Source organism: Ambystoma mexicanum, chromosome 4p, assembly GCF_040938575.1.
Source record: "Ambystoma mexicanum isolate Mex_15411 chromosome 4p, UKY_AmexF1_1, whole genome shotgun sequence".
In the NCBI taxonomy this organism is placed as follows: domain Eukaryota; kingdom Metazoa; phylum Chordata; class Amphibia; order Caudata; family Ambystomatidae; genus Ambystoma; species Ambystoma mexicanum.
Genome location: NC_090927.1, coordinates 671,966,812 through 671,990,713, shown reverse-complemented (window position 1 = coordinate 671,990,713; position 23,902 = coordinate 671,966,812). Strand labels below are relative to the sequence as shown.

Below are 23,902 nucleotides of genomic sequence, written 5' to 3'. Positions count from 1 at the left end.
CTGTTACGCTCACCTGGTATCCACGGGGACGCCCTTATGCCCTGGTTGCTGGATTCCCCCTGGACCCTTACCGATTCCAGATGGAGGTCGGGCCTGAAAATACAGGACGACTGGATTTAGGAACAGATTTCGTTTCCTCCCACTTGCCCCCTGGACTCGATCTGATGGCCCACTCCTCACCTTGTTGCGATGTCTGGCGTGCTCTACGTCCTGCCTTCTGGGCAGGGGCGTGTCGTTTTCTGCGGGTTTGAGCGACAGAGTTAACTTCACTGGTGCTAACCCATTCAAGTGTCTTTAAGGAGGTAAGTCTGGTTATAGCAGTCTTAAAATGTCCTTTCTTTCCTTTCTTGCGATTAATGTCTTTTCTTTATTTTTTCCCCCTTAGGTGCACAGAGGTTCGTGGGATGCGCTGCTTGGATCGGGCTCCTACCAGGATGATGGATGCAGGAGCGTATGATGGATGGTAGGTTAAGCGCGAAGTGCGGCGCGGTAATGTCTTCTTTTGCTAACCTGTATTCTTTATTCCTTTTCAGGTCGCGATGGTCTTTCTGGGCGTGTGAAGATTGCTGGAGCGGAACCGGCCAAGAAATGCCCAGCCAGGTGAGGTTCTCGTGATTACTGCCGTAAATTCCGTGAGTAACCTGTTTTAACGTTGTCCTTCTATCTCTCTCCCTCCAGGTGATTCGTTCCGGTGCGTGCGTGGTGTCCCGATGATGCTGCCGACTGGATGGAAGACCGCGAACAGCAGGAAGACAGATAATCGAAGGATGGAAAGTTGCAGGTAAGCAGAGACTGCTAATGATGTTCTTTTGTCTCCTCTGCAGGTCCGCTGTTCAAGGATCGACGGGTTCTGGTCTCTGGACACGATGAGCGTCACGCTGCTGGCTGCAGAATAACGCGAAGCATGTTCTGTAACGTGGGTGCGGTTTATATAGCTCTCTAGTAAAGTAGTCCAGGTAAAGTAGTCTGGGCTACCAAACCCAAAACACTGCAACGCACAGTTTGGTTCTAGGAACTAGGCTGTGTGGATGCCTCCATGTTGGCTGCAGGCCTCCAATTAAAAAGTGGTCCCTTCAAGACGGTGTCCCAACCTGAACATGAGCCTGGCGCCAAAGGAGCCAGGACTGACTCCAGGAGAGTCCATGAGGATAGTGCAAGGCCCTTGGCGCCCCAAGTGAACCTTGAGTCAAAACCCTACCTGGCATGTGACCATGCCAGGGGGGTTTTGGGTCACGGGTCATGACAATGTCTCACCATTGGGTGCTTCTCCTCGCTCCCCGGGGACCCACTACCCAGGTGATCCTCACTCGCTTGTCCACCTCCAGGGTCCCGATCGAAAAGCGATGGTCTTTCCCTGGCCCCTGGAGTAAAGGATCCCCGAGGACTAGGTTGTGAAACACTCTGGTTTTTCACAGATGTAAGGTACAAACACTGGATTCTAGTGAAAACATTTTCTGCATTTGTGTTTTATTACAATACAGTAAATGAGGATAAAGAGTCAGTTTAAGTTCTTGTGTTGGTAATTTTTAAGAGTTGCTTGGAGGCAAGCGTTTGGCCATGCAGTGGGGTTATATACTAAAGCGATTGTTGTAAGGAGGCAGGAAGTGGAATTGTTAACCTGGAGAAGTTTCATTTTGTATTGCTCAGCACTGCTTACTAATTCTCCACCTGCTGCCCCCCTGTTACAGGGGAGTTTACAGAGGATAAAACTGAATTGTCGTCTGGCTCATTCTGAAGATGGCATAATATAAATGAGAATATACTTTGAGTTGTATGCATGCAGGTTATTTAATGGTGTTTAAATATGAAAATGTTTTCTATATGATTGCATTTGTGGCATCTACGCTAAATACAATGTTTGAGTGGTGTCAGCTTGGCAGTGAGTGCTGCGTCTAAACTCAGCGAGGATCCTTTCCTTCTCATTATAGATCATTGCTTTAATAAAGTGTATCTATCAATTGAAATGATGTTGTCAGGAAACTGCCATACTCTCTACACACCCAGCTATCTTGGCCTAGGTCCCTGAGTAGTCTTCTTGGAAAGATAAAACACTCTGGGTGAGCAGGAATGCTTTGTGGTATGTTGTCAATGAGGAGGCATGTTTAAGCCATCTCTTTTCTGAGGCCTTGAGCTAAACATGAAAAACCTGTAGGGCCTCTTTTCCTTCTGCAGAAACATCACAATCAGGGAGGTAAACCAGCCATAGAAGCAGAGTGATAAAGAGACCAGCAACAGGGATTAAAAATAATAGGACTAGGGAGCAATAGTCCTCTCGACTACCTTCATCTCATTACAACACAAACGATAGAGGAGGGATCAACTGGTCAAAATGCCTTTATCGGACAACAGGTTCTGGTTTGTTTTTAAAATAATGGTTTCACTTATATAACTGGTGAACAAAAGCCTCAAATAGGGGATAGCAGTTGTAACCCACAGAAGAATTGAATCACACAGCATCCTAAACATACCCAAATATTTAAGGGCAAGAACCCAGATCACCCATGGTTGATATCAAATAATTAAGCAATATGCCCCGAGCGGACGGGGGCCTTACCGACTCCGGTATTGCCTCGGGGCCCATAGTTATAGGCCCCGAGCAAAGCAAGGGCCTTAACGAAGGCCCCGGGCATTACCAGAGTCGGTAATGCCCCTGCCTCGAAGGGCATATAGCTATTAGTGCCCCGGCCCGCAAAAACTGCATGACCGGGGCACCAAAAGCTTTAAAAAAAAAAAGACGTCAAAGAAAATGGCTGCCATGGAAAGGGAAAACAGAGTCCGTTTTCCCTTTCCATGGCGGCCATCGGGAGCGGACGCGCTGAAAAAAGAAGCGTTTCCAGCGCGTCCGCTTCCGAAAAAAAAAGAAGGTAAGTGGGGTTGGGAGGGCGGAAGGGAGGGGAAAGGAAAGGAAAAGAAAAAAAACAAAAAACGTACCTGGGTCCCCGGCGGGGGCCAAGGCATAGAAGGTAAGTGGGGTGGGGAAGGCAGGGAGGTGGGAGGAGGGAGGGAAGGAAAAAAAAAGCCTTACCTCTGTCCCCGGCGGGGGGCGAAAGTAGCCTCTCAGCCTTGGGGAGGCTCGGAGGGGGGATGGCCCTGCTTCGAGCCTCCTCATTGGCTGAGGGGCTGCCACGCCCCCCCCGCCGGGGACAAAGGCCGTGGAATCCAGACGGAGGGATTCCCCGCCTGGTAACGACTCCGCGAGTGCCAATCAGAATGGCTCGTTCATTCTGATTGCGCCCTCGCCGGGTACTAAATTGGAATACTCTTCAGTTGTAACTGATGGGTGAGATATGTTCAAACAAAATTATGTCTCTGATGCTATTAGGGAACTGCAGTGGCTACCTATTCGACCCAGGATTACTCATAAGATCTGGACACTTGCCTATAAGTGCTGGAGCAACACGGCACCACAATACCTGAAGAACCGGACCAAAGCTAACATACCAGGTCACTCCGTGCGCTCCCAAGATAACCTGAAAATGGCTCAACCTAGATACAAGTTTGTCAGGTTTTGCGGTTCACTGTTTGACGTACAAGTCCCTCTTGCGTGGAATGCGCTACCAGATTCTATTAGAGCGGCAGGCTCTATCAATCTTTTTTAAAAGCTTGTGAAACGCCACCTCTTTGACCTTGCTCCAAGGTAGTGAGTCACGTCCTGCCTCCTCTTCCCCTATGGCGCTGTGATCTGCTTTTTGGAATTAAGCTGCCTTGTTTTTGTCCGTCTCTTGTTTTCTCTTTTATGTGCACCCTGAGGCCTACGGGAATGTGGCGCGTTATACAAATTAAAAAATAATTACAACAATAATGGGTTTTTTTTTGTTTGTTTATTATTTATAATGCGCGAGCGTACCTGAGGGTATCAGGGCGCAGCCTTTACAAGGATTTGTGAAGCTTGGTTACAGAAGTCATAGGGTTTACAAAGAGACAGTAAGGTACACCGATATTATATACAGATCAACAATGAGGTACATGGATATTATATACATATAAACAAGTGGGCACACGTGGTTACATTGTGTGCGGGTAGCATGAAAAGGGGACAGCCTGGCACTGGAGCATCTTTGACGGCCTACGTTTTCAGCCATGAAACTACCTTGGATCGGAAGTTCTGGTAGTGCAAGTCCACTCTGAGATTGGGTGGTAAGGAGTTCCACAGTTTGGCTGCTTTCACTGGGAAGCTGTTGCCCCCTATGGTGGCATGTTTAAAGTTAGGGACAGAGAGGCAGTCTTTGTAGGCAGTTCTGGTGGGTCTCAGGGAGGACTGTCTATGGAATCTATTGATCAGGTAAGGAGGGGCAGTGTTATTGAGGGATTTATGAGTGAGCGATGCAGTTTTTAAGAGAATTTTGTCGTTGATGGAGAGCCAGTTCTTCTGTTGACTAAGTCCTGAGATGTGCTCTCTTCTGGAGATTCCCAAGGCTGCTCTGAGAGCATTATTCTGAAGAGTTTGTAGTTTGCTAGTGGTGGCCTTGGAGGATCCCAGATAGAGGGCGTTACAATAGTCCAGGCGGGACAGTATAAGGGCTCTAACGAGGGTAAGGCAACTAGTGTCAGACAGAAATGGTTTAGCTGTGCGGATTCATTTACACGTTTAAGCCGTGGAGGAAGCCAGGGAGCTCACCTGTCTTCTGAAGGAGAAATTAGAGTCCAGGTAAAAGCCCAAAGTTCTGACCTCTTGTCCAACCTTGATGTTGTTACCATCAATCATGAACGAGTTGTAGGCAGGGCCAAGTTTCTTTAAACTGAACGTAGTGCCTAGGATGATAAGTTCCGTTTTATCATCATTCAGGCATAGTCCATGTATGGCCATCCATGCCTGGATGATGATGTACACCCTATTTAGCAAGGCCAAATCCTTTCCATAATCTCCAGAAAGCGGAAGGAGGATCTGGGTATCATCTGCATAGTTAGTGTAGGTGATACCGAGATGATCCAAATCATCGAAAAGGGGCTTGGTAAATATGTTGTACAATGTGGGGGAGACACAGGAGCCCTGTGGGACACCACATGTGATGGGTATGGGGTCTGCCGCCGCAGTAGGTGAGAAGACCCTCCTGGTTCTACCGTTGAGAAAAGAGGTAATCCAGGTGATGGCCTCAGCAGATAAATGAGCTGATGTGTGGAGATGTGTGCATAGGACAGAATGATCGACCAGGTCGAAAGCTGCAGACAGATCGAGGAGGAGGAGTAGGGTAACTTGGCCGTTGTCTCCGAGTGTATCGATCTGAGCTTTCAAGTCAATGAGAGCAGTTTCGGTCCCATGTTGAGGGCGGAACCCTGATTGTCTGGAACCTAGTAGATGGTGTTCTTCCAGGTACTTCTGAATTTGTACATAGGCGACCTTGTCCAGGATTTTTAGTAGAAAGGGAACGGTCGTTATGGGTCTGTAATTTGTGGGCGTGGCTGGGTCAAGTGTGTTTTTTTTTAATAGTCGAAGTACCCAGCATTGTTTCAGATTGGTGGGGATGGAGCCAGAGGTGAAGGAGGCATTAATCAGTTTTGTGATGAAGGGGGAGAGGTCACGGGCAGCATCCTTAATGAGCTGTGCTGGGCACAGGTCTCCCTGACAGTTGGAGGGTTTCAGAGACAGGATGATTTTTTCTACTTCAAGAATCGTGACTTTAGAGAAGTTGAAGCGAGTGAGATCTGTAAGCATGGGCTTATCTGGTGTTTTTGAGGGGAGAGTGTCATTGAGGGATACTTTTTTACGGGGGATTTTACTTTGGAGGGTCGCAATTTTGTTTGCTAGGGCGGTTTGGATTTCTGAGCACCAGTTTTTGTCTTTGGTACAGGTGTCGGGAGGTACTATGGGGGTTTCTACTTCTTTAAGGATGGAGAATAATTCTTCATGTTTGATTTTGCATGGGATATGCGAGAGTCATAGGAGGTTCGTTTAGCCAGGTAGATTTCTTTTTTGTAAAGTGTAGCTAGTTTGGAGAGTTTGAGTTTATTTGCGGCTGAGGGGGATTTTTTCCAAGTGGCCTCACAGTTCCTTTTTTGCTGTTTGAAGGGCACATATACAAAGCAGGTCACTAGTTAGAGGTTGTGACCTCAACCTCTTTCTACGCAGTTGTTATACATTGGATGTTGGCTTCTGCTCGAAATGAAACAAGAATGGGATTCAGGGTAAACCAGAATTAAATTGTTTGGTACCACTGCAGACTCAGAAATCGGAGAATGTGAGGCCATGTATATAGAAAACATGTAACAGGCATTTGTTAAGTGCACAGACCATGAATGTAAAAGTGGAGATAAAGTTAATTGTCAGTAGTAGGGAGTCCTAAAACAAACATACAAAGGTCTTCTCCTTATCAAGTAAGAGAATTCCCTGAACCAAATCGTCATTGTAAATGAATGATAGCAATGTACACACAAGTCTGGTGTTTGATGTAAAACTCCCTTTCAAAAATCCTGATCACATTTGGATGAGGAATCAATTTTATTATCTCCTCCAAATAGATCTTCCAGGATTTGGGTGTCCACTTTCAATTTCTGATTTATAAGGTTGATAGACTTATAGTTAGAGTTAATGTTTATCTAGTATGGGGATCAAGAGTGACTGCTTTGATGCAAGTTCTTGGAGCACCTTGAGTAAGTGGCAACTGAATAGGTCTTAATAAATTTAAAAGATATGCGGGTACTCTGCCTAGGCCAAGGGTCTTCCCAGGATTTGTAGATTGAAAAGTCAGTGTTACTTCAGAGGGGTTAATCTGTCTATCCATCTTGAGCCTCTCTGTGTCAGTGAGGGCAGGTAGTTCTAGTTTGTCCAGAAATGCCTCCAAAACTTCTGGTGGAGAACTGATAGAGTAGATGGCCTCTGACCAACATTTTCAAGTAACTGGCCACCTTCATGCCCATTTTTCTGTACCCACAAATAAAGGTGATTAATTCTGAATAGGTTCAGACTCCCATTCCCTTAAGATGGCACAATATTTGAAGCACACTTATTGCAGTTCTGAGAAGGGAAAAACATTAGGTGAAGTACACACATTCAAGCATAAGCATCTAATATCTTTCTCTATCTGAATTATGTTTTCATTGGCTGGTGCATTGTACACTTAATTGTAAAAGTGTTCAGAAGACAGAATATCCGTATTCTGTCTTCATTTTGACCTCTCAGGCTTTTCGATCAGCCACTAGCAAGGTCATAGGATTAAGATTACTCCCTAATTCTATAGAGGTGGTTAAATGAGAACCAAGTATATTTCAAAACCGCATGCTATCCTCGTTTTTGCTGGTAAAACTATTACTAATAATACTGTAACATAAGTGAATCAATGCAGCCGAGCATGTTTGAGGTATTGTCTTGGGCTAAATAAGGACATTAAATGAGTAATTATCCGGCAAACAAAGGAAAGAGGCTTACTGCATACATTCATTCATCATGTTATTTGTGGTGCTCAAGTCAAACCATTTGACTTGTTGGGTGCTCCATAAACAAATTGAGTGTTTTAGGACTAGCTAGCTAAGATTTATTGTATTACTCTCCATGCTCTTTTAATATCACTCATAGAAGTATATATGTCTAAGAAACTCCAATGCCTCTACAGATTATTTGACACCCCACTGGAGAGTTTGTGTTACATTAACCTGCTTTCGGTATGTGGGAAATTCTTCCCGAGCCCAGTGGCGCTGTTGACAACTCTGATTATTGACTGCAAAGTGAAATCTCCTGGTTGGCCTCTGTGCGTCCAGGTTATACAGGACACTGCTATACCACAAGGTTACTGATGGAACAGATCATCAAATAAGTTGTTCTCTGCATGCAGACTCAGAGTCTGATTGATCAGAGTTGGGTTATTGTGTGGCTCTGTATCAATAATCATTCTGTTCCAGCTTCTGTTGTACACACAAAGATTTTGTTCTCCTCTATGTAGCTGTATTGTGCCAAAACACCAGAAACCAATGGCCTGGTTTCCCGAGTTTCCCGTCATCCGGTCCAGAAATACAGTGTGGCCCACCCACAGAAAAATGTACCACAAATAGCACTGCAGTACCAACCTGTGCAGGGACAAAAAGAGACCCTAAAAATGAGATTCTGTGTCACAAGTGCAGGTGCTTCCCCGAAAAGACCTGCAAGCCACTGAAGTAGTCAACCTAATGAACAGCTTAAACTACCAAGAGTGGGAGGATTTTAGGGAGCCAATGGATTTTTGACAACTTGTAGCAAAACGTTAAGATATCTAATCACCTTCCCAGTTCTGCGCTGCAGATCCTGTCACCAGGAAACATTGATGTTGTGCTCTGAAGTTGCTAAATCTAATAGGGGCATTTTTAAGTGGTACAAACACATTAAATAAATAATTCAAAATTATTACTTACAGAGCTAGCGATGGTTGCACTTTTGTCATAGTATTTCTTCCTTTCATATTTGTCCCTGATAAAAAATTCAACAGATCTAACAATTTGCAATTTAAGGAAATTTGTTGAAATAGTAATATATACAGTGGACAATATTGAACACATTCACATAGTGGCATCATATTTATTCGTATATAATTAAGTTACCGTTTTCATTTACATAGTACGATTACTACATTTTTCAAATGCACAAAGAAATAGCATTGCGCCATAAACCCTGGCAAGGCATACATCTCTATACAACAGATGGACCATTTACTCCTTCTTTTAAGAGCTTTTTTCACATCTTCTTGGAAACACATATTTTCTTACATTTGCATTTTCAAAGTCTAAACCACCACTCCGTCTTTTACAACGTACAAATATGTTAATGCACTTTTACATTAGAAACAGTCTATTTCATGAGCTCCAGGCCATTATACAAATGCTGAAGTTATTTTCTCCATTGGTAGCAATACAGGTTTAGAAGTTTTGGTGGTTATGTAAAAACGTTACTTTAATAGTGAGTAAAGTAAAAAGATAAACTCAGTACTTAAAATGTGGTTATAATTTGCAGTGTTTAAATAACAAGGTTGTCTTCATAAGTTGGGTATTTCAAAAACATAATGAAACTGGAATGGGTTTTACTGTATCTTGTTATAATGTAAAGCGCTTTGGATTAAAGCGCTATAAAAACACAAATACAAATAAATACACATGAGCATGCTTTAGGCGTCATGTAAAAGTAAACAATGTATGTATAAGAAAGTGAACGCATATTCCCCTGTTTTAGCTTTCTCTCTGGTGTGTTAAATAGGATGTTGCAGTGAAAAAAGGTTCTCCCATAAAGGAAGTGTCTTGTTGAAAATTGCATTGTGGTTTCACGGTCGGCTTTTAAAGTCCCAATGTTCAGAATGCAGTCAATACCAATAGTTACTGAATGCGCTGTGAACATTCTGATTCGCTGAGACAAGATAATTAACAATCACCATGTGCTAATTAACATACCAAGACTTATAGAAGGAGGGAGGGGCCATTATCACATGATAATGACCCACCCTGATGTTATGGCCAAGAAGAAGTCGAAGGGCATAAGTTGGGGAAGGGTCATTAGCCAAAGCGATAATTACCCCTCCTGAGGCCCAAAAGGCTATTATATTAGCACATAGTGGTAATAGGACTGCATGTTTTGGAGTTATGGTGCTGAAGAAAACAGTGCTCTTTAATGTTGAGTAAAATGAAAAGACAAATGGAATTAATAAAGTAAATGTATTTTATTTAATTGTATTTACATAATAATGTAGTCTTCATAAGTTATGCATTTTAATTGAAACCTGGAATGATGGGTTTAACAAGAAAATACACTAGATGTAAAAGTAAACAGGTTCTTGCTGAGTAGTAAAAGCATTTTCCCATGTTTTAGCTTTCTCTTTGGTGCATTACAATATATGTGGAATTAAAAAATGATTCTCCCAGAGGGTGTGTTGTGCAAAGCAATTATGCCTGGAAATTGCATTGTTGTTTCTCAGTTTGGTTTTGAAGTCAGAATCTTCAGAATGCAGTCAATACCAGGAGTTATGGACTGCACTTGGAACATTCCGACTGGCTCAGAGGAAGTCAACAATGATCTCCATGTGCTAATATAAACAACGCACTTTTATGCCACATTTTAGAGCCATATCAAAAACCACCTATTGGGTTCCCTGCATCACATTACTCACAAATCAAAGACTTTGCAAGCCCTGTTGTGCACCATTAAAATGGGGCTACATTAAACCTGCGAACATTATGGATTTATTTTTAATGCCATCTCAGAGGTTAGGGTCAGAAGCATGTACTGGCAAGAGTCCCTTGCCAGAAAGATGGTCAGAACCCTTTTAGGAATCCTACTTCAAGTAAACATATAATACGTTTTGTTCCATGAAAGTTCTCAATTCCATTAAAAGAAAAACATTTTAATAGCAGACACAAAAATGGCCCAATGCATTTCGGATGGTGACATCCGTCTTCAGGGACCTGTCTGTAAACAACAAACATAGCAAATAATATTATGAGAACATACAATTACAATAAAAGTGCAGGCCCAACTGAGATTCGACAACAGTGTCTGGACAGTCAGAGGAAGGCCAAAAATCTCTCTAAGTTATACAAGGCTAACCCACAAATAGCACAGGCAGAGCTCACGATTAAACTCTGCCCAAACTGCTGTGGGACACAAAGTACATAAGCATAAACCGGTTAATAAGAAACAACGAACAAGTAAGACTACATGGGTTAGGCATTAAGCACCAGTTAAGTTGCAAACAATCTCAGCTTCACTTGAGATGAAGATTGGTTTGCTTTTTTATATTTTTGAACAGTGCATTGGCAGAAAAAAGATCCTTAAAGAAATGTATTTGAAATATACGATAAGCTAACATATCTCATTTAGAACGCTACTTTGTATCCACTGCTCAATTTCCATTTCACATCCTGTGAATTCATGACCTCACTCAATGTTGCTCATTGACACATCTGACACCCAGAGCTGTATATCATCAATGTACTGCAGGAAGGAACAATGGGCACCTATAATTAGCTTTCCGGGCATAACAGCTCAAGAACAGGAGTTGGATGGCAAAAAAAAAGTATAACTCATAGCAGGACGATTCCTCAGCACAGGCTTGTGTCCACTCTTGTAGGTAGGACAGAAAGAATAAAAAGGTATACGCCTCCAAAGTGTCACAGTGTGAGATTGGCTCAAAGGCAGCATGTACTGTAAGACTGTAACAACGATATGCGGATTTGCCATATATCCACAATCCGAGATCATATTTCATGCATTTTAAAAGGACGGATTTGATATAATGACTAGTTCTCAGTCAGTGCTTCAGGACTGATAGTCTAGGATTCTGATAACCTCAATCTGCCATTGAAAATTAATGATGTGCTGGACCCTGAATATCCCGAGTCATGGCCAGGAAAACATCATTACGGAGGTATCATATTTTTGTAAGCATGCATTTTGGATTGAGATGCAGTGTGTCTACAAAGTTGTGCGTTTTGTGATATATGGCAGCAGAGGCGTTGCTGGGGGGGGTTAGGGGGGTACTGAGGGGGCGTTAGCCCCAGATCTTTTGGTTGTAGGCCCGGATAGATGCTCAGGAGCTGCAACCAAAAGGCTAGCTAGCCCCGAGTCCTGACAGTCCCGACATTATCGTAGCCCCGGATCTTTTCCAGGCCTAGCAACACCCCTGTATGGCAGATAACTAAATGTTGAAAGAGCTTTGATTATTTTTATGTGCACCTTTATGGTGCTTTCTTTTCGTTGATACACAACAGAATTGCAGTGCAATATAGTGGACTGTGAGAAAAAATATAAGCAGTGTACACATGGCCTGGATTTAATTGCATGCATTGCAAGTCATGTATTGAAACTGGATGGTCAGGAGTGAGCTGAGAAGGGAATTTGAAAAAGATACGTGCTTCAGAACACACCGATGTTAAGTGTCAGGTCGGTGTGAGGAGAAAGCATCCATGCAAAGCAGGGCAGAGGACGATTGAAGTGTAAATATGATATGGGGGAAAAACATGGTGTAGCGTACAGTGAGGTAATTAGAGGGCATTCGAAAGTAAAGACTTGGACTGTGAGGGTATGTTTGATAGGGAGCCACAGTATACGGCGAAAGAGCAATAAGGAAAACAATCTACACACGAGTCATTCCACAATAACACATGCCTAATGACATGCTGCAGCTCTTCTTAGACCAAGCCTTGCATTGTTGACAGACACTGGCTAGGCAGGAAAAAGGTCGGACCAAGCCAGTTTTCTGCATGCCTTAGTGAATGGCCGAGGGAGCACAGCCCACTCACCAACTTCCTATGTATTTTACCGTAAACACCCAGCAATCTAAATAGAAAGACAAAATACAACTATAATGTGAATTTATGGCAGGCATAAAACTAAGTGTCTTGCACATTAAAAAGGTTTACGACAATCATACAGGGTGATGGGCAGCGTTTCAACTAATCGTTTTTCTTGATTACTGTGAGCGAAGAGACAAGATTAATAATGTCCCCTCATTAATTAAAGGGAGTATATAAAAAAAATCGTGCTCGACATTGGTTGTATTATTTAATTTGAAATTACTTTTAAGCGCACCTGATTTGTAAATTGCATATTACTGGTTTGCCTTTCATGCTCACTTCAATTATATCATTTAAGAGCAAGGGGAATCCCATTTAAGGAAGGCAAATGAAACAGGTGAGGGGACAATATGCTATCTGGGTCTGCAAAAAATTCTGTAACAAAAACGAAATGGAACGCCTAGATTACCCATGTTGGCAGGGAAGAAAACATAAGAAGGTATAAATGGCCCTTAAATGCAGGATTATCATTATAGTAGCAGATATTTATTTCTTATGCAATCCATCCACTACGAACTCAAACTAGTGTCAATAATTAATCGTGTACTGTGCCATCTAACTGGGTGAATATTCCATTATCTCACAACAAAACAAACTAAACAACCTGTAGATGCTGAACTCAGTACATCAAAAGCGTTGTCCTTTACAGAAGCTTTTCAATCTTTTTCTAAAATACAGAGGGGTTAGTGCTTGGGAAGAGGAAAAACAAACGGTCATCGCCCTCCCAAAAGGTAGACCATGCAAACGAATATGGTTGGCTACTAGAGAATGGATCTGTGTGCAGTGCCCCATTGAAGCAGCAGTGAAGCAACAATTGATTAAAGGTGAATTGCTCCATTCACTAAAATGTCAGGAGTGAGCTGAGAAGGGAAGCCCCTCAACCGATACTCCAAGCAGGTCGGTAATTCCAGGTCTCACTCAATCTTGTACATCTAGAGGTTAATGCAAGACATACAAGGACATGTTGAGCCATATTTAATTTTCTTTCATCATCTGAAATGTATTTTATGGTACAAGCAAAGAGTGTCAGAGCCTAAAATGTGCAAACAATTGTCCAGGTACCAAGCAAACAACCACCTAACTCTTGCTCCAATTGCACACTTGTTGTCACTTAGCTTCTCACACTCTATTTCAAACCCTCACATGCCGCAGATTTCAAATCACACAGTTGAACAACCACTCCCTCACACATAGCCTCGGGCATGTAGCATATTGCTAAATAGAATGGACGGCCACTGAAATGATCTATTCAAGTTTGAAACTGCTCTACACAAATGTGAAACGCCAGATCATAACTATTAGAATGTGTGACGAATCAAAGGAATTCGTCCCTTCTCCTCAACTGTGTGCCCATTCCTGTGAGGTTAGTGGGGTGAGTCTGCTCCACAATACTCTCCCTAGAGGTAGAGACATGTGGGACCTCACAGGGAGAGACTCCCCCTTAGGGGGCAAGGATTCACATTCCCGTGAGGAACTCCCTCAAGTGGTACTTATTATGGCCTACATGGTATGTTTCACAACACCAGACTATGAAGGACCAAATCTGGGACGAGGATGCTGTAATCACAAATCCTGTGAGATACCAAAACTGGGACAAAGAAGCCATAATATCAGAAACTGAACAATCAATACTGGGACGAAAACACTCTTATAGGTGTTCTCAGGGGAAAAGATTCTATCACTTTAAAATCGAATATCCAATCCACAGAGAGGTGGATAAAAGTGACCCCAGTGAAAGACGAATGAGAGCGAGACACAGAGAGAGAGAGAGAGAGAGAGAGAGAGAGAGAGAGAGAGAGAACGAGAGAACGAGAGAACGAGAGAGAACCACCTACGTCAGCTGGGGAGACCCTTTGCAAATCATATATTGAAAGACTGGTACTAGAAGTACCCTTAGGAGAAGGGAGTCATTCTCCACGCCAAGTTAGTTTTCATAGTGCCAGGGTCAGAAAAGGGTCGTTTTGGACACCAGACTTATTCCTTTTGTTGAATGTTCACGACTGACTGACAAGCACCTTAGTTAATTACATGGGCAGGGACTACCCATAGAAATAGGGAAAATTAGGCTTTATACTTTTACTGTAATCCATAATTTACACCATGTCCTCAAAGAGTCCGTGTCCGCCTTCTGACCCGCCACAATGTCACATGATAACCCTCCTCTAAAGGGCATGAGAATATAATTTATTATAAAACACTGTCCAAACTACTTGGAGCTTCATACCTGTATTTTTGTTTGTTGATACAAAGCAGACTATTGCTGTAAACAGTACTTCGTTTTTAAAGTATTTTCTTTAAGGGATTTACATTTTACTTTTCTTTTAATAGTAACTCGATAAACCTAACTTTAAAGTGATCCTGGCACTCATGACTCGATCGAACTCACAAGTCCAAACGCATACATATATTGGTAGCGACAAGAAACTGTTTCAGGTAGCTGTTCTAATGAAGGCTATGTACAGAGTGGCTATTGTGATGAATCCAATGGAGCCATCACGGATTCCCCGGTGGTGACCTCCTCCCATGTGGCCAAGGGATGGCAGCCGATGCCTTATCCAGATCCTGGGGGTGGTTTCATGAGGGAGTAACATATGGGAGGAGACAACTACCGGGGAGATGTCATGGCTTCATTGGAGGGGGTCACAGTGTCCCTCCCACCCCCATGAGGAAGACCCTCTGATACCAGAGTTCTTAATGGCGTATTGCAATTCTAGTCAGGCCCCTACCTTTCACTCAAACACTCACACATAACACCTTTTGATTGATTGATTGATTGATTGATATTTTATTTCTATCGCGCTCGTACACAAGTGTTTCAACTTTTGTTTTTGATGTGCCTTTTTCTGAAAACCGTGCAAAAAATCATTCTGAGTTAAAAGCCCAAAGAAAGTTATGGACTTCAACTCCCATAACCACTCAGGTACTGAGACGAGGACGACAACAAGGGAGTTTGTACAGAGTGACAGGAACCCAAGTGCAACATGCACACAAGTTGTTTTTCCAAACCTGCAATGAGCAGAACATTTAAAAAGAGCAACCACAGTATGGAGAAGAGTGGTGCAGCGAGCAGTGCAGCAGAAGAGAACGTTGCCATTCACGCCAGTGCACCTGAACGCAAAGCACACTGACATAGCCGGCAGAGCAGAGGAGGCCGCTGGGAAAGGAAGAGGAATGCTGCATAGGTACAAGAAGGGCTCTGGAGAAACCAGGAGCAATGCAGAAGCTCCTGGAGGTTCGGTCACTCAGCGAGGCAGCGACTTCACTCTGGGTCGAGAAGGTGAGCTGGCGTGTGACCGCAGAGCTGGGAAAGCATGCACACACTCCAACTGGTTAGGCAGAGGAAGAAGCCATAACGCAGAGGCACAAACAACGTCGGGAATGCTGGAGAAGATCAGCGAGTCTGCCCAAAGTAGCTCGGGACCCCGTGGCGCTCCGACAACAGCGCCAACAAGTGATTGAATGGTACAAGTTTTCGAATGCAGATAATATACACAGGTAAAATATGTTTGAATGCAGCCAAGGCAAAGTACAAAGGCAAGGTGCCATAAGAAGAATATTTGTATGCAGACAAGAAAAAGTATAATGGCAAACGCCAATGAAATACAAACACATGTGGGGAGAAGTTTGAGCAACATTTTACCACAAATAGATATACCAAACACATGATATATGCTATCATGGTCCATCAAAGAACTGTGAAACACATAAGTCCTGGCAAGCGAGTATAACAGGCAGTTGAGATTTTGCAAAGATTCCTGGCAGGAGAGTAAACCAATAGATCAGAGAATCCTGAAGAGAAGTCTTGGCAGGTGAGTGCACCACGCAGTTGGACATTGTAGAAAGATTCCTGGCAGAGGAGTATACCAGATAATCTGCAAAGATACAAGAATTCCTACAGAAAGGTTGTCACAGAACTTTTTGGGTAAACAAGGACATTGTGACTCGAAAAGCAACTGTTAGTTAAAGATACATTTTGCAGTACTGTTTACGAATCCACGGTAAGGGGACCATCCTCTGGATCCAAGGGTGTTTACCTTTGGGAACATTTTCATTTGAGTCATTCTTACACTTTGGGTTTTGAACACTTTTCTAACATCAAGTTAAAGACATTTTCTTACACATTGTGTTATTTGTTTAGAAGTGTGAGAGTCAGGATAGGTTGTTTTGGACACAAGGACGGTTTTTCCGTTACTGACATCCTGGCACAGACAGATTCTTAGTTTTAGTTTCTAGGTAAGGAACTTCCTCTTTAGAATAGGGCTAGAGAAGTGTTTTTCCAACCAATTTCTTTTAAATAAAAAATGTCTATACTTGAGAATACAACAACCTTGTGTACATCTCTCATTTCTGAGCCCTCACAGTATGCAGACACACCACACCCATACACCCTTTCTGGACCATGCACATGGGAACAATGGAAGTATCTGCGTACTGTATTCCCTTCTTTCAATGAGGGATGGTGTAACCTTCTGGGAAACACAAGGCTTAAAGCACAACCAGCGTCTTCTGAGGTATGGAGATCAGGAATTCGTTTTTCAAGAAAGAAGTTTGTCATATGTGTGAGAAACCTTTGGGTATTCTCCCATCCAGACCCAGAGAGTCCTCTATTCAGGTGGCATGGGAAGGACCATCGCTTTTGGATCCCAAGCTTGGGCGTTGACGATCGAGGGAGGATAACCTGGGTAGGGGAGTCTGGGGCTGTCTTAGTGGGAATACCCCAGGCGACATGTGGTATTCAGACAGGGCAATAGAGGACCTTCTGGACGCCTTCATGGGATATGTTGATTCCCAAAAATCTTGTCCAGGTGTCATGACCTTTGATTCCGATCATATCAGTTATGACCCAAGAGGGAGAAAGAAAGAATTCAGTTGCCCAAGACGGGGGGAGGAAGAAGACAAAAATAAAAAAGACCAAAGTTCTTGTATTAAGATCTCTTCAGCCTCTACCTGGCCAAGATACAAAGAATACCCTCAAGACCCCTGTTTTGACAATTAACCTGCAGACATAAAGAGGTTAACCATTCCCTTCAGTAAAGATCAGAAGATCTTTCAATACTCAATGTCAACTCCCTAAAAAAAGAACAGGAATTACATCTAATCTCCAATCCCATTACACTTCACATCCCTCTCCCTCAGCTTTCATGAATCAATTGCAATCACACCCAATGTCCCTCCCTCCCCATTTTCAGCAAATACAGAGATGAGGAAGATGCAACTAGGATCAGTGAAGAATACCCATAGAAACAACATGGGGAAAGTAAGGGAAACCTGCTATAGAAAGAACATAAGTTGTCCCACTAATAGATTCAGGCAGGATGAGGCATTTGATGATGATGATCACTCACACCCGACTTCATTTGGCTGTTAGTTCAACTATAAAAAGGTGTTTTTCACAGAGGAGAGACCGAGCTGCATATGCTGTTTGGACCAGAGGGGCCAAGGAGCAGAGAGCAGCAGGACCTGAAGCCTGGAGGAGAACGGCATTCTGAGATGCTGGCCCGGTATTGTGAGGGGCTGCAGCTGTGCCTCCAAGGAGCCAGAGCGAGGCAACCTTCATCTTGCTGTTGTTTGTCAAAATTCTCGTTCCCTTTGGACTGGTGCCTTTCCCAAGGGTGTCGGAGGGGCAGGTGGTGAGACCCTGACCTCAACCCTGTGTATCCAGAAAGACCGCTCATTATCATGACACTGCCCAGTGAGTTTCATGTCAGTGAGAGAGAAACATGGGAGTGTGCGGTTGGTTGGAGAAGAGTGGCAGAAAGACAGTTTGTAAAGCGGCACAGCATGGAAAAGCAAGAGAAAGTTTATTAAGCGGCACGGAACTGAAAGCGACAGGAAGCTTAAGAAAACTGTTTAAGGAACGCAGAAAGAAGGAAAAAGCGCCAGTAGTGAAGAAGGAAAGTAAAGACATTTAAAGAGTGAACGTGTGCAGAGGCACAGTAAAAAAACAAAGAGGTGCAAGTGTGCACGTTATAGAATTGAAAGTGCGGAAAGTGTGCAAAGGCACAAAACCAATAGATCAAAGCAGAGCAAGGTGCAAGAGTGCACGAGAAAGTAAAAGAAACAAAGGAAAGCAAGAAAGGAGTGAAGCACCTGAAGGTGAGAAGTTAAAAGCAAAGAGCAAAAAATAAAGAAAGAGGATACCGATCAGGGTGGTCACGCCTAGGAGAAGCAAAGAAACTGGTGGTTTTGAAAGTCTCTGGTTGTACCCTGCATGTGAAACGTGTATGAAAGAACCCAATATAAAAGGAAAGGTACATACTGACAAACTGAAATTGTATTTGTATCCAAAGAGGGGCCTAAGCTTGGGGAAGGGAAAGCCTGATAGGCCTAACTAAGTGGAATACCTATTATTTTGGGACAGCTGAACTTGTGTTTGAATCCAAGAGAAGTGGAATACTTATTGGTTTTGATATTAAAGGAGTTAAAGGTTGGGGAAGGGAACCTCGAGGAGCTTGGAAAGGAAAAGTGTTTATTTGCTTTTGATTGTGTTTTGAAACCTGGACGAGCTAAAGCTTGGGGAAGGGCATCCCAAGGAACTTAAGACATTTGAAAGTGTAAGACTGTGACAAGAACTATGGAGAAGGTCTGATGAACAGCCCTTTATTGATTGAACTCATTTTTGTGAAGCTAACCACCCCACACCTGGTGAGAAAGGCAGCTGAAACCAACCTTGGTTTTCCGATTATTTGTTGAACCACTATTTTTCCTTTTTGAATACTTCCCAACACATTTTTGTAAAGAGTGAGGGCAAACATAGGTTTAGGCACATACAGATTATTGTTTTGGACTCATAGGCATCGACGGTCCTTATACACATCAGCTAAGGGAACCATCCCTTTAGAGTTAGGTCCAGCTAGGCATTACACAAACCCAAGAACCTTAGACTAAAAGATGTTAGTTACAAAACCTTTATTTACTGTGTCTCACATATGACACTGCAGGTTGCAAAAATTGGCATCAGCACAGGCCCAACAGAACTAAGCTTCTACTGACGAATAGGCTGTTTGAGAGGAGAAAAAAGTAGAATCAGCCTGGAAATGTACTGTCCGATGACCTACAAATTGAAAAATTATTTTCCAGACTTCTATAGGCAGCTGTACCAGGGACCTTGTGGATGATATCCTGGCAACTGATGAGATCTCAACATTATAAAATCATAAAAGACCAAGATGATGGGCATAAGTCAATTTATTAGGAATTTATTAGGAACGAGATGTTTAACGATTTATATTGAACGTGTGTCGATAACCCCTTAATTCCAAGAAAGCAGGTATGGAGTCACCACAAGACTTTTAAAGTGCCCCCCTTGGTTCTTCACATCATTTTACAGAACTGTTGGAAAAGGAGAACCAGACAACTTTTGATGGAAGTCTCAGATCATTCAATCATGAGACCACCTACCAGGGTGTTTATGTCCCATTCCCAGCAATGAAATAAACATTGAGCACCTGGTGTTAATGTATCATAATCATCAACCGTTGGATAACACAAGGCCCTAGAGATGGTCTTGCAGATAACCTGCCTCAGCTCTGATTCATGCAAGTTAAGCAGGATCTGTCAGAGCACTTGTTTGTGTATTCAGTGTGCCTGTGATATGGGCACGTAAGAGGGTTATCACCAGGGATTTTTGGATCTCATCATCATGAACTGCAGCCTCTTTAGAAAGTCAGCTGATCATAACACTCTTCTACATTTTGGCAGCTACCAACCTCTGCACTTCAAACCCAGCTTGCCCTGTAGCCAGTACTTAAGGGTCCACCAGAATTGTTCCACTTCAGACAACTTTTAAAATCATGCTGAACAAGCTAATGCCCGATTAAGGACCAGGGGGTAACCCAACAAAGATGATTTCACAATCTTGCAAAAGGGCAAGGTTTACCCCGCGGGAGACACTGCTGTGTCCACGAGAATCAAACAACAGGGATGACAGAATGACGTGTGTTACAACTTACTGTCAGAACATGTCCGATTTCAGAAGAATCATGAACATATTCTGGCCACTGGCAAGACTTGCACTACATGATGAACCATTCCCACGGATGGCACTCAAAAGATTCAAGGACCTGGGAGAGCACATGGTGCACTCCCAATTTATCAGAAAACCAGCAAGAGAGACTGTGATGAGCCTGCACCCAGTAGTGGGTCACCACCCCTGTGGGAACTGCACCACCAGCAGATACAAAAAGAAAGTCTGGGAGTTTGACATTGCAGGCAAATTGTGGCGATTAAGACATCTCTCAAACTGCAAAACCTCACACATGGTATACTGCATTCGGTGCCCGTGTGGAAAGAAATATGTGGGACAAACAAGTGGACCAACTCATAAGAGGATTCTGGATCCCAGATCCCAGATCAGATGTCGGAAATTTTATGCCCGAATGGTTACCCATTAAGTGGAGTTCCAACACTCACAGAAGAACATCCTGTGGTGGGTACTAGACAAAGTGGGTCCATCAGCAAATAAAGCTAACATCATAAAACTACAAAGAAAGAGGTTGGATATTCAAATTACGTTCTCATATTGAGGGGTTGAACGAGGAATTCCTCTTTGAATGAGAGAAGTATCTACTCTTTTTCTCGTTTCCTCCAGTAACAGCTAATCATTGCTAAAATGCCACAGAGGGACACATTTATTTGGCATAAGATTGATTTGCCTCTTAAACAGAAAATGTTAAGATATGTGAATGTGTGTATCATTCCAAGATGGCGCCAGCTCCAGCCTAAATTACGAGTCTCTACCCTCTGGTCTCGTGCCACAGCGAAGGACCACAAGTATCACATGACACCAGTTTACGAAGTGGATGGCCATTGAGTATGTTTAGAACTCCTCAGCAACAATTTTGACCGCTGCTCCAGGTTTTTGCATGTTAATAAGGTGAGATGGAGTGCCCTGGCGCTATTAAACAAGCTCTGGGAAGTTTCTAAGTTTTTAGTGAGTCTGTATCACTCGGTACTGATACACATTAATGTCCCGGGATTTTGATATTCAAGTTTCTTCCTTTAATCCCCGTTTAGCGTGACGGGCTGGATGATAAACAGCATATGTTATCACTCTACAGCAGCGACAGAGCACGCCACACATGGTCTATTCAATTGAGAAATACGAGATTGTGTCAACACGGGGTACCCCGCTAAACTAAAGTGAGAGGGAATTCTCTGGCAGCATTAAATCATGGTAGCGAATATGACTTGTTAAAGGACCATATCCTAGTGATCAAGTATTGCTATCAGTGAAACTGTTATGCTATGGCGAACATGAAGGGCATGGTGATAAACTATGTGTTCTCATTAGAATTCATGCGAATAACTTGGGGAGCGATGAACCGCCTTACCCCTAGCCATGAATAACGCAAGAGCTTCTCCGTCAACCAGGAAATGAACAAAGGATGTTGATGGGGGATGCCACTAGGGCTAGCATGCCCGTGAATAACAAACTAGTTATGCACACATATGATGTCTCTCCTCAGGAGAAGTTCGGGAATCAAACCACTTCTGGTAATTTGTGAACCTAAGAAAGCACAGCGGGTAACAAAAAGACTGCCATTCTGGTGCCACAATAGGTAAACAAAGCTTCATTATTTGTGGAATAGCTCCTAAAGCATGACTCTGATCTACTAACAATATGTTGAATAATAGCTAACATTAGGTTATCTCTCTTCCTGTTTATGTTTTAGCTCTGCCCGACGGTGACACGCCCTAGGGCTGAAGAGTTTCAAAACTGTTCGTTGAAAATGGCATAATATCCTTTTCCCAGTGTCCGCAATTGAGAGGGCACTGGCTTTCGCGTCTGGAGTACAAGATAAGGTCAGTCATTGTTTTATTGGCTGAAGCAACACACACAGAGTTAAATAATTTTTTGAAACAAGAGTAATGTTTGCTAAAAGCTTATATGTTTGTCTGCAGGGTCAATCCATCAAGTCCTGCCCTGAAGAAGGCGGTTTTGAAAAAACACACCCAACCGAAACGTCCCAGCGAGGATTCTCGAATCTCCTCGACCACAGAAGAGTTGGGCGAATCCAGCTTCTGTGCACACCCCTAAAAATTCCTCCCCACCCTCCAGCATTGAACCTGTACTTATCTATATACACATATATATCAGAGTGGTGGAGTTAAGCTTCCAAAATGTACACAGTGTGGGTTGTGTGCACTCATAGTAAATTGAGGGCGTTGGCACTAAAACTAGTAAAACAAGGACTCTGGTCTTGAGGGAGAAATATTTTAAAATGAATATAGGAGCTATGAAATATTATGTCACTCTAACCAGGAAAAAAATCTTTTGCTGCTAACTTTGTATATCTAATTGATGTAATGTGTCTAACACCATTTATGTTTCAGTAATCCGGAATGTATATTTGAATCTAGGCTTGACTGAGTTGTATTTTGAGCACAGGCACCTTAAGTCACTGTTTATTTGCACTAAATAGCACACTATACATTCATTTTGTTTTTAGATTGGAGGTCAATGATTGTATTACATTAACAGGCCACATGAGTTGTGTTGCAACTTTCAGATTGTGACTGTGTTGCAACACAAAGAAAATGTGTTTAAGTTTGAACTATATACCGTAATTAACAGGTACAAATAATGTCATGTCAGGAGCTATCCTGTTTATGTATTATTGAGTCACCACAAGACTTTTAAATTGCCCCCTCGGTTCTTCACATCATTTTACAGAACTTTGGAAAAAGGAGAACCAGATACAACTTTTAATGGCAGTCACAGATCATTCCAGGGTGTTCCGACTCATTCCCAGCAATGAATAAACATTGATCACTTGCTGTTAATTTATCAAAATCATCAACCTTTGGATAATCCCAGGTAATAGAGACAGTTTTGCAGATGAACTGTCTCAGCTCCTAATGATGCGAGTTAAGCAGTATCTTCCAGAGCATTTGTGTATTCAGTGTGCCTGTGATGTGGGAAAGTAAGAGAGTTATCACTTGTGAAATGTCCAACTCCCAGATTGTTGTGGCTAGCCAGCATATGAAGAGTGAGTTTGTGGAACCTAGTTCCTGATACAATATGGTTCTGATGTGTTTTTGGTATTCATAATAACCAATTTAAATTGTAACATGAGTGAAGGACACGCATAGTGTTTATAAATTGAGTGGCTGAAGGCAGAACTGGCAAAGCCATTTTTATTACACCATTTGCGAATCTACAACTTCAATTAAGTCATTACCTCTAAGAAAACTGCATTGAAAAAACAGTAGCAGGCGCTTCGAGTGCAAGGTTTGATGGTAAGGCTCTAATGATGCAAGCTCAAAATGTTTCCATGAGGAGGTGTTTTGGGTTCGGAGGGGCAGGAACTGGGTGCGAAGGGTCATAAGGATTAGCATTGTTATGGGCAGTCAATGGGTGGGCAAATAACTGAACAACACCTACAATCTTTATGTCCCGCCTCATATGCCATTTCTCCCTACCTGTACTGTAATGTTTGGGCTTATTCGACTTATAGTGCCACCTAATAGCCCAAACTAAAAGGGTGTTTGTGTATGAGATGCAAGGGGACAGAAGGCATGGGGAAATAGAAAGGGCGATAGCAGCACCGGATCTGCTTAGATCGATTATTCTAAGCGCGCCTGGTAGACTACAACGCACACAAAATTTAGTAGAAGTGACATGTAGGGCCTGGACACGAATAGAGCATAAAAAGAG

The 23,902-nt window shown here is 42.9% G+C and overlaps 1 protein-coding gene across 2 annotated transcripts in view; it reads right to left on the bottom strand.

The window, feature by feature from the left end:
- SMAP1 (small ArfGAP 1) overlaps positions 1-23,902 on the bottom strand; it is a 1,420,305-nt gene that overhangs the window by 1,009,236 nt on the left and 387,167 nt on the right. For both annotated transcript variants that reach the window (XM_069606218.1, XM_069606219.1), the window contains exon 4: positions 8,320-8,395. In XM_069606218.1, coding sequence (XP_069462319.1) covers positions 8,320-8,395 — 76 coding nt within the window. The remainder of the gene's footprint in view (positions 1-8,319; positions 8,396-23,902) is intronic.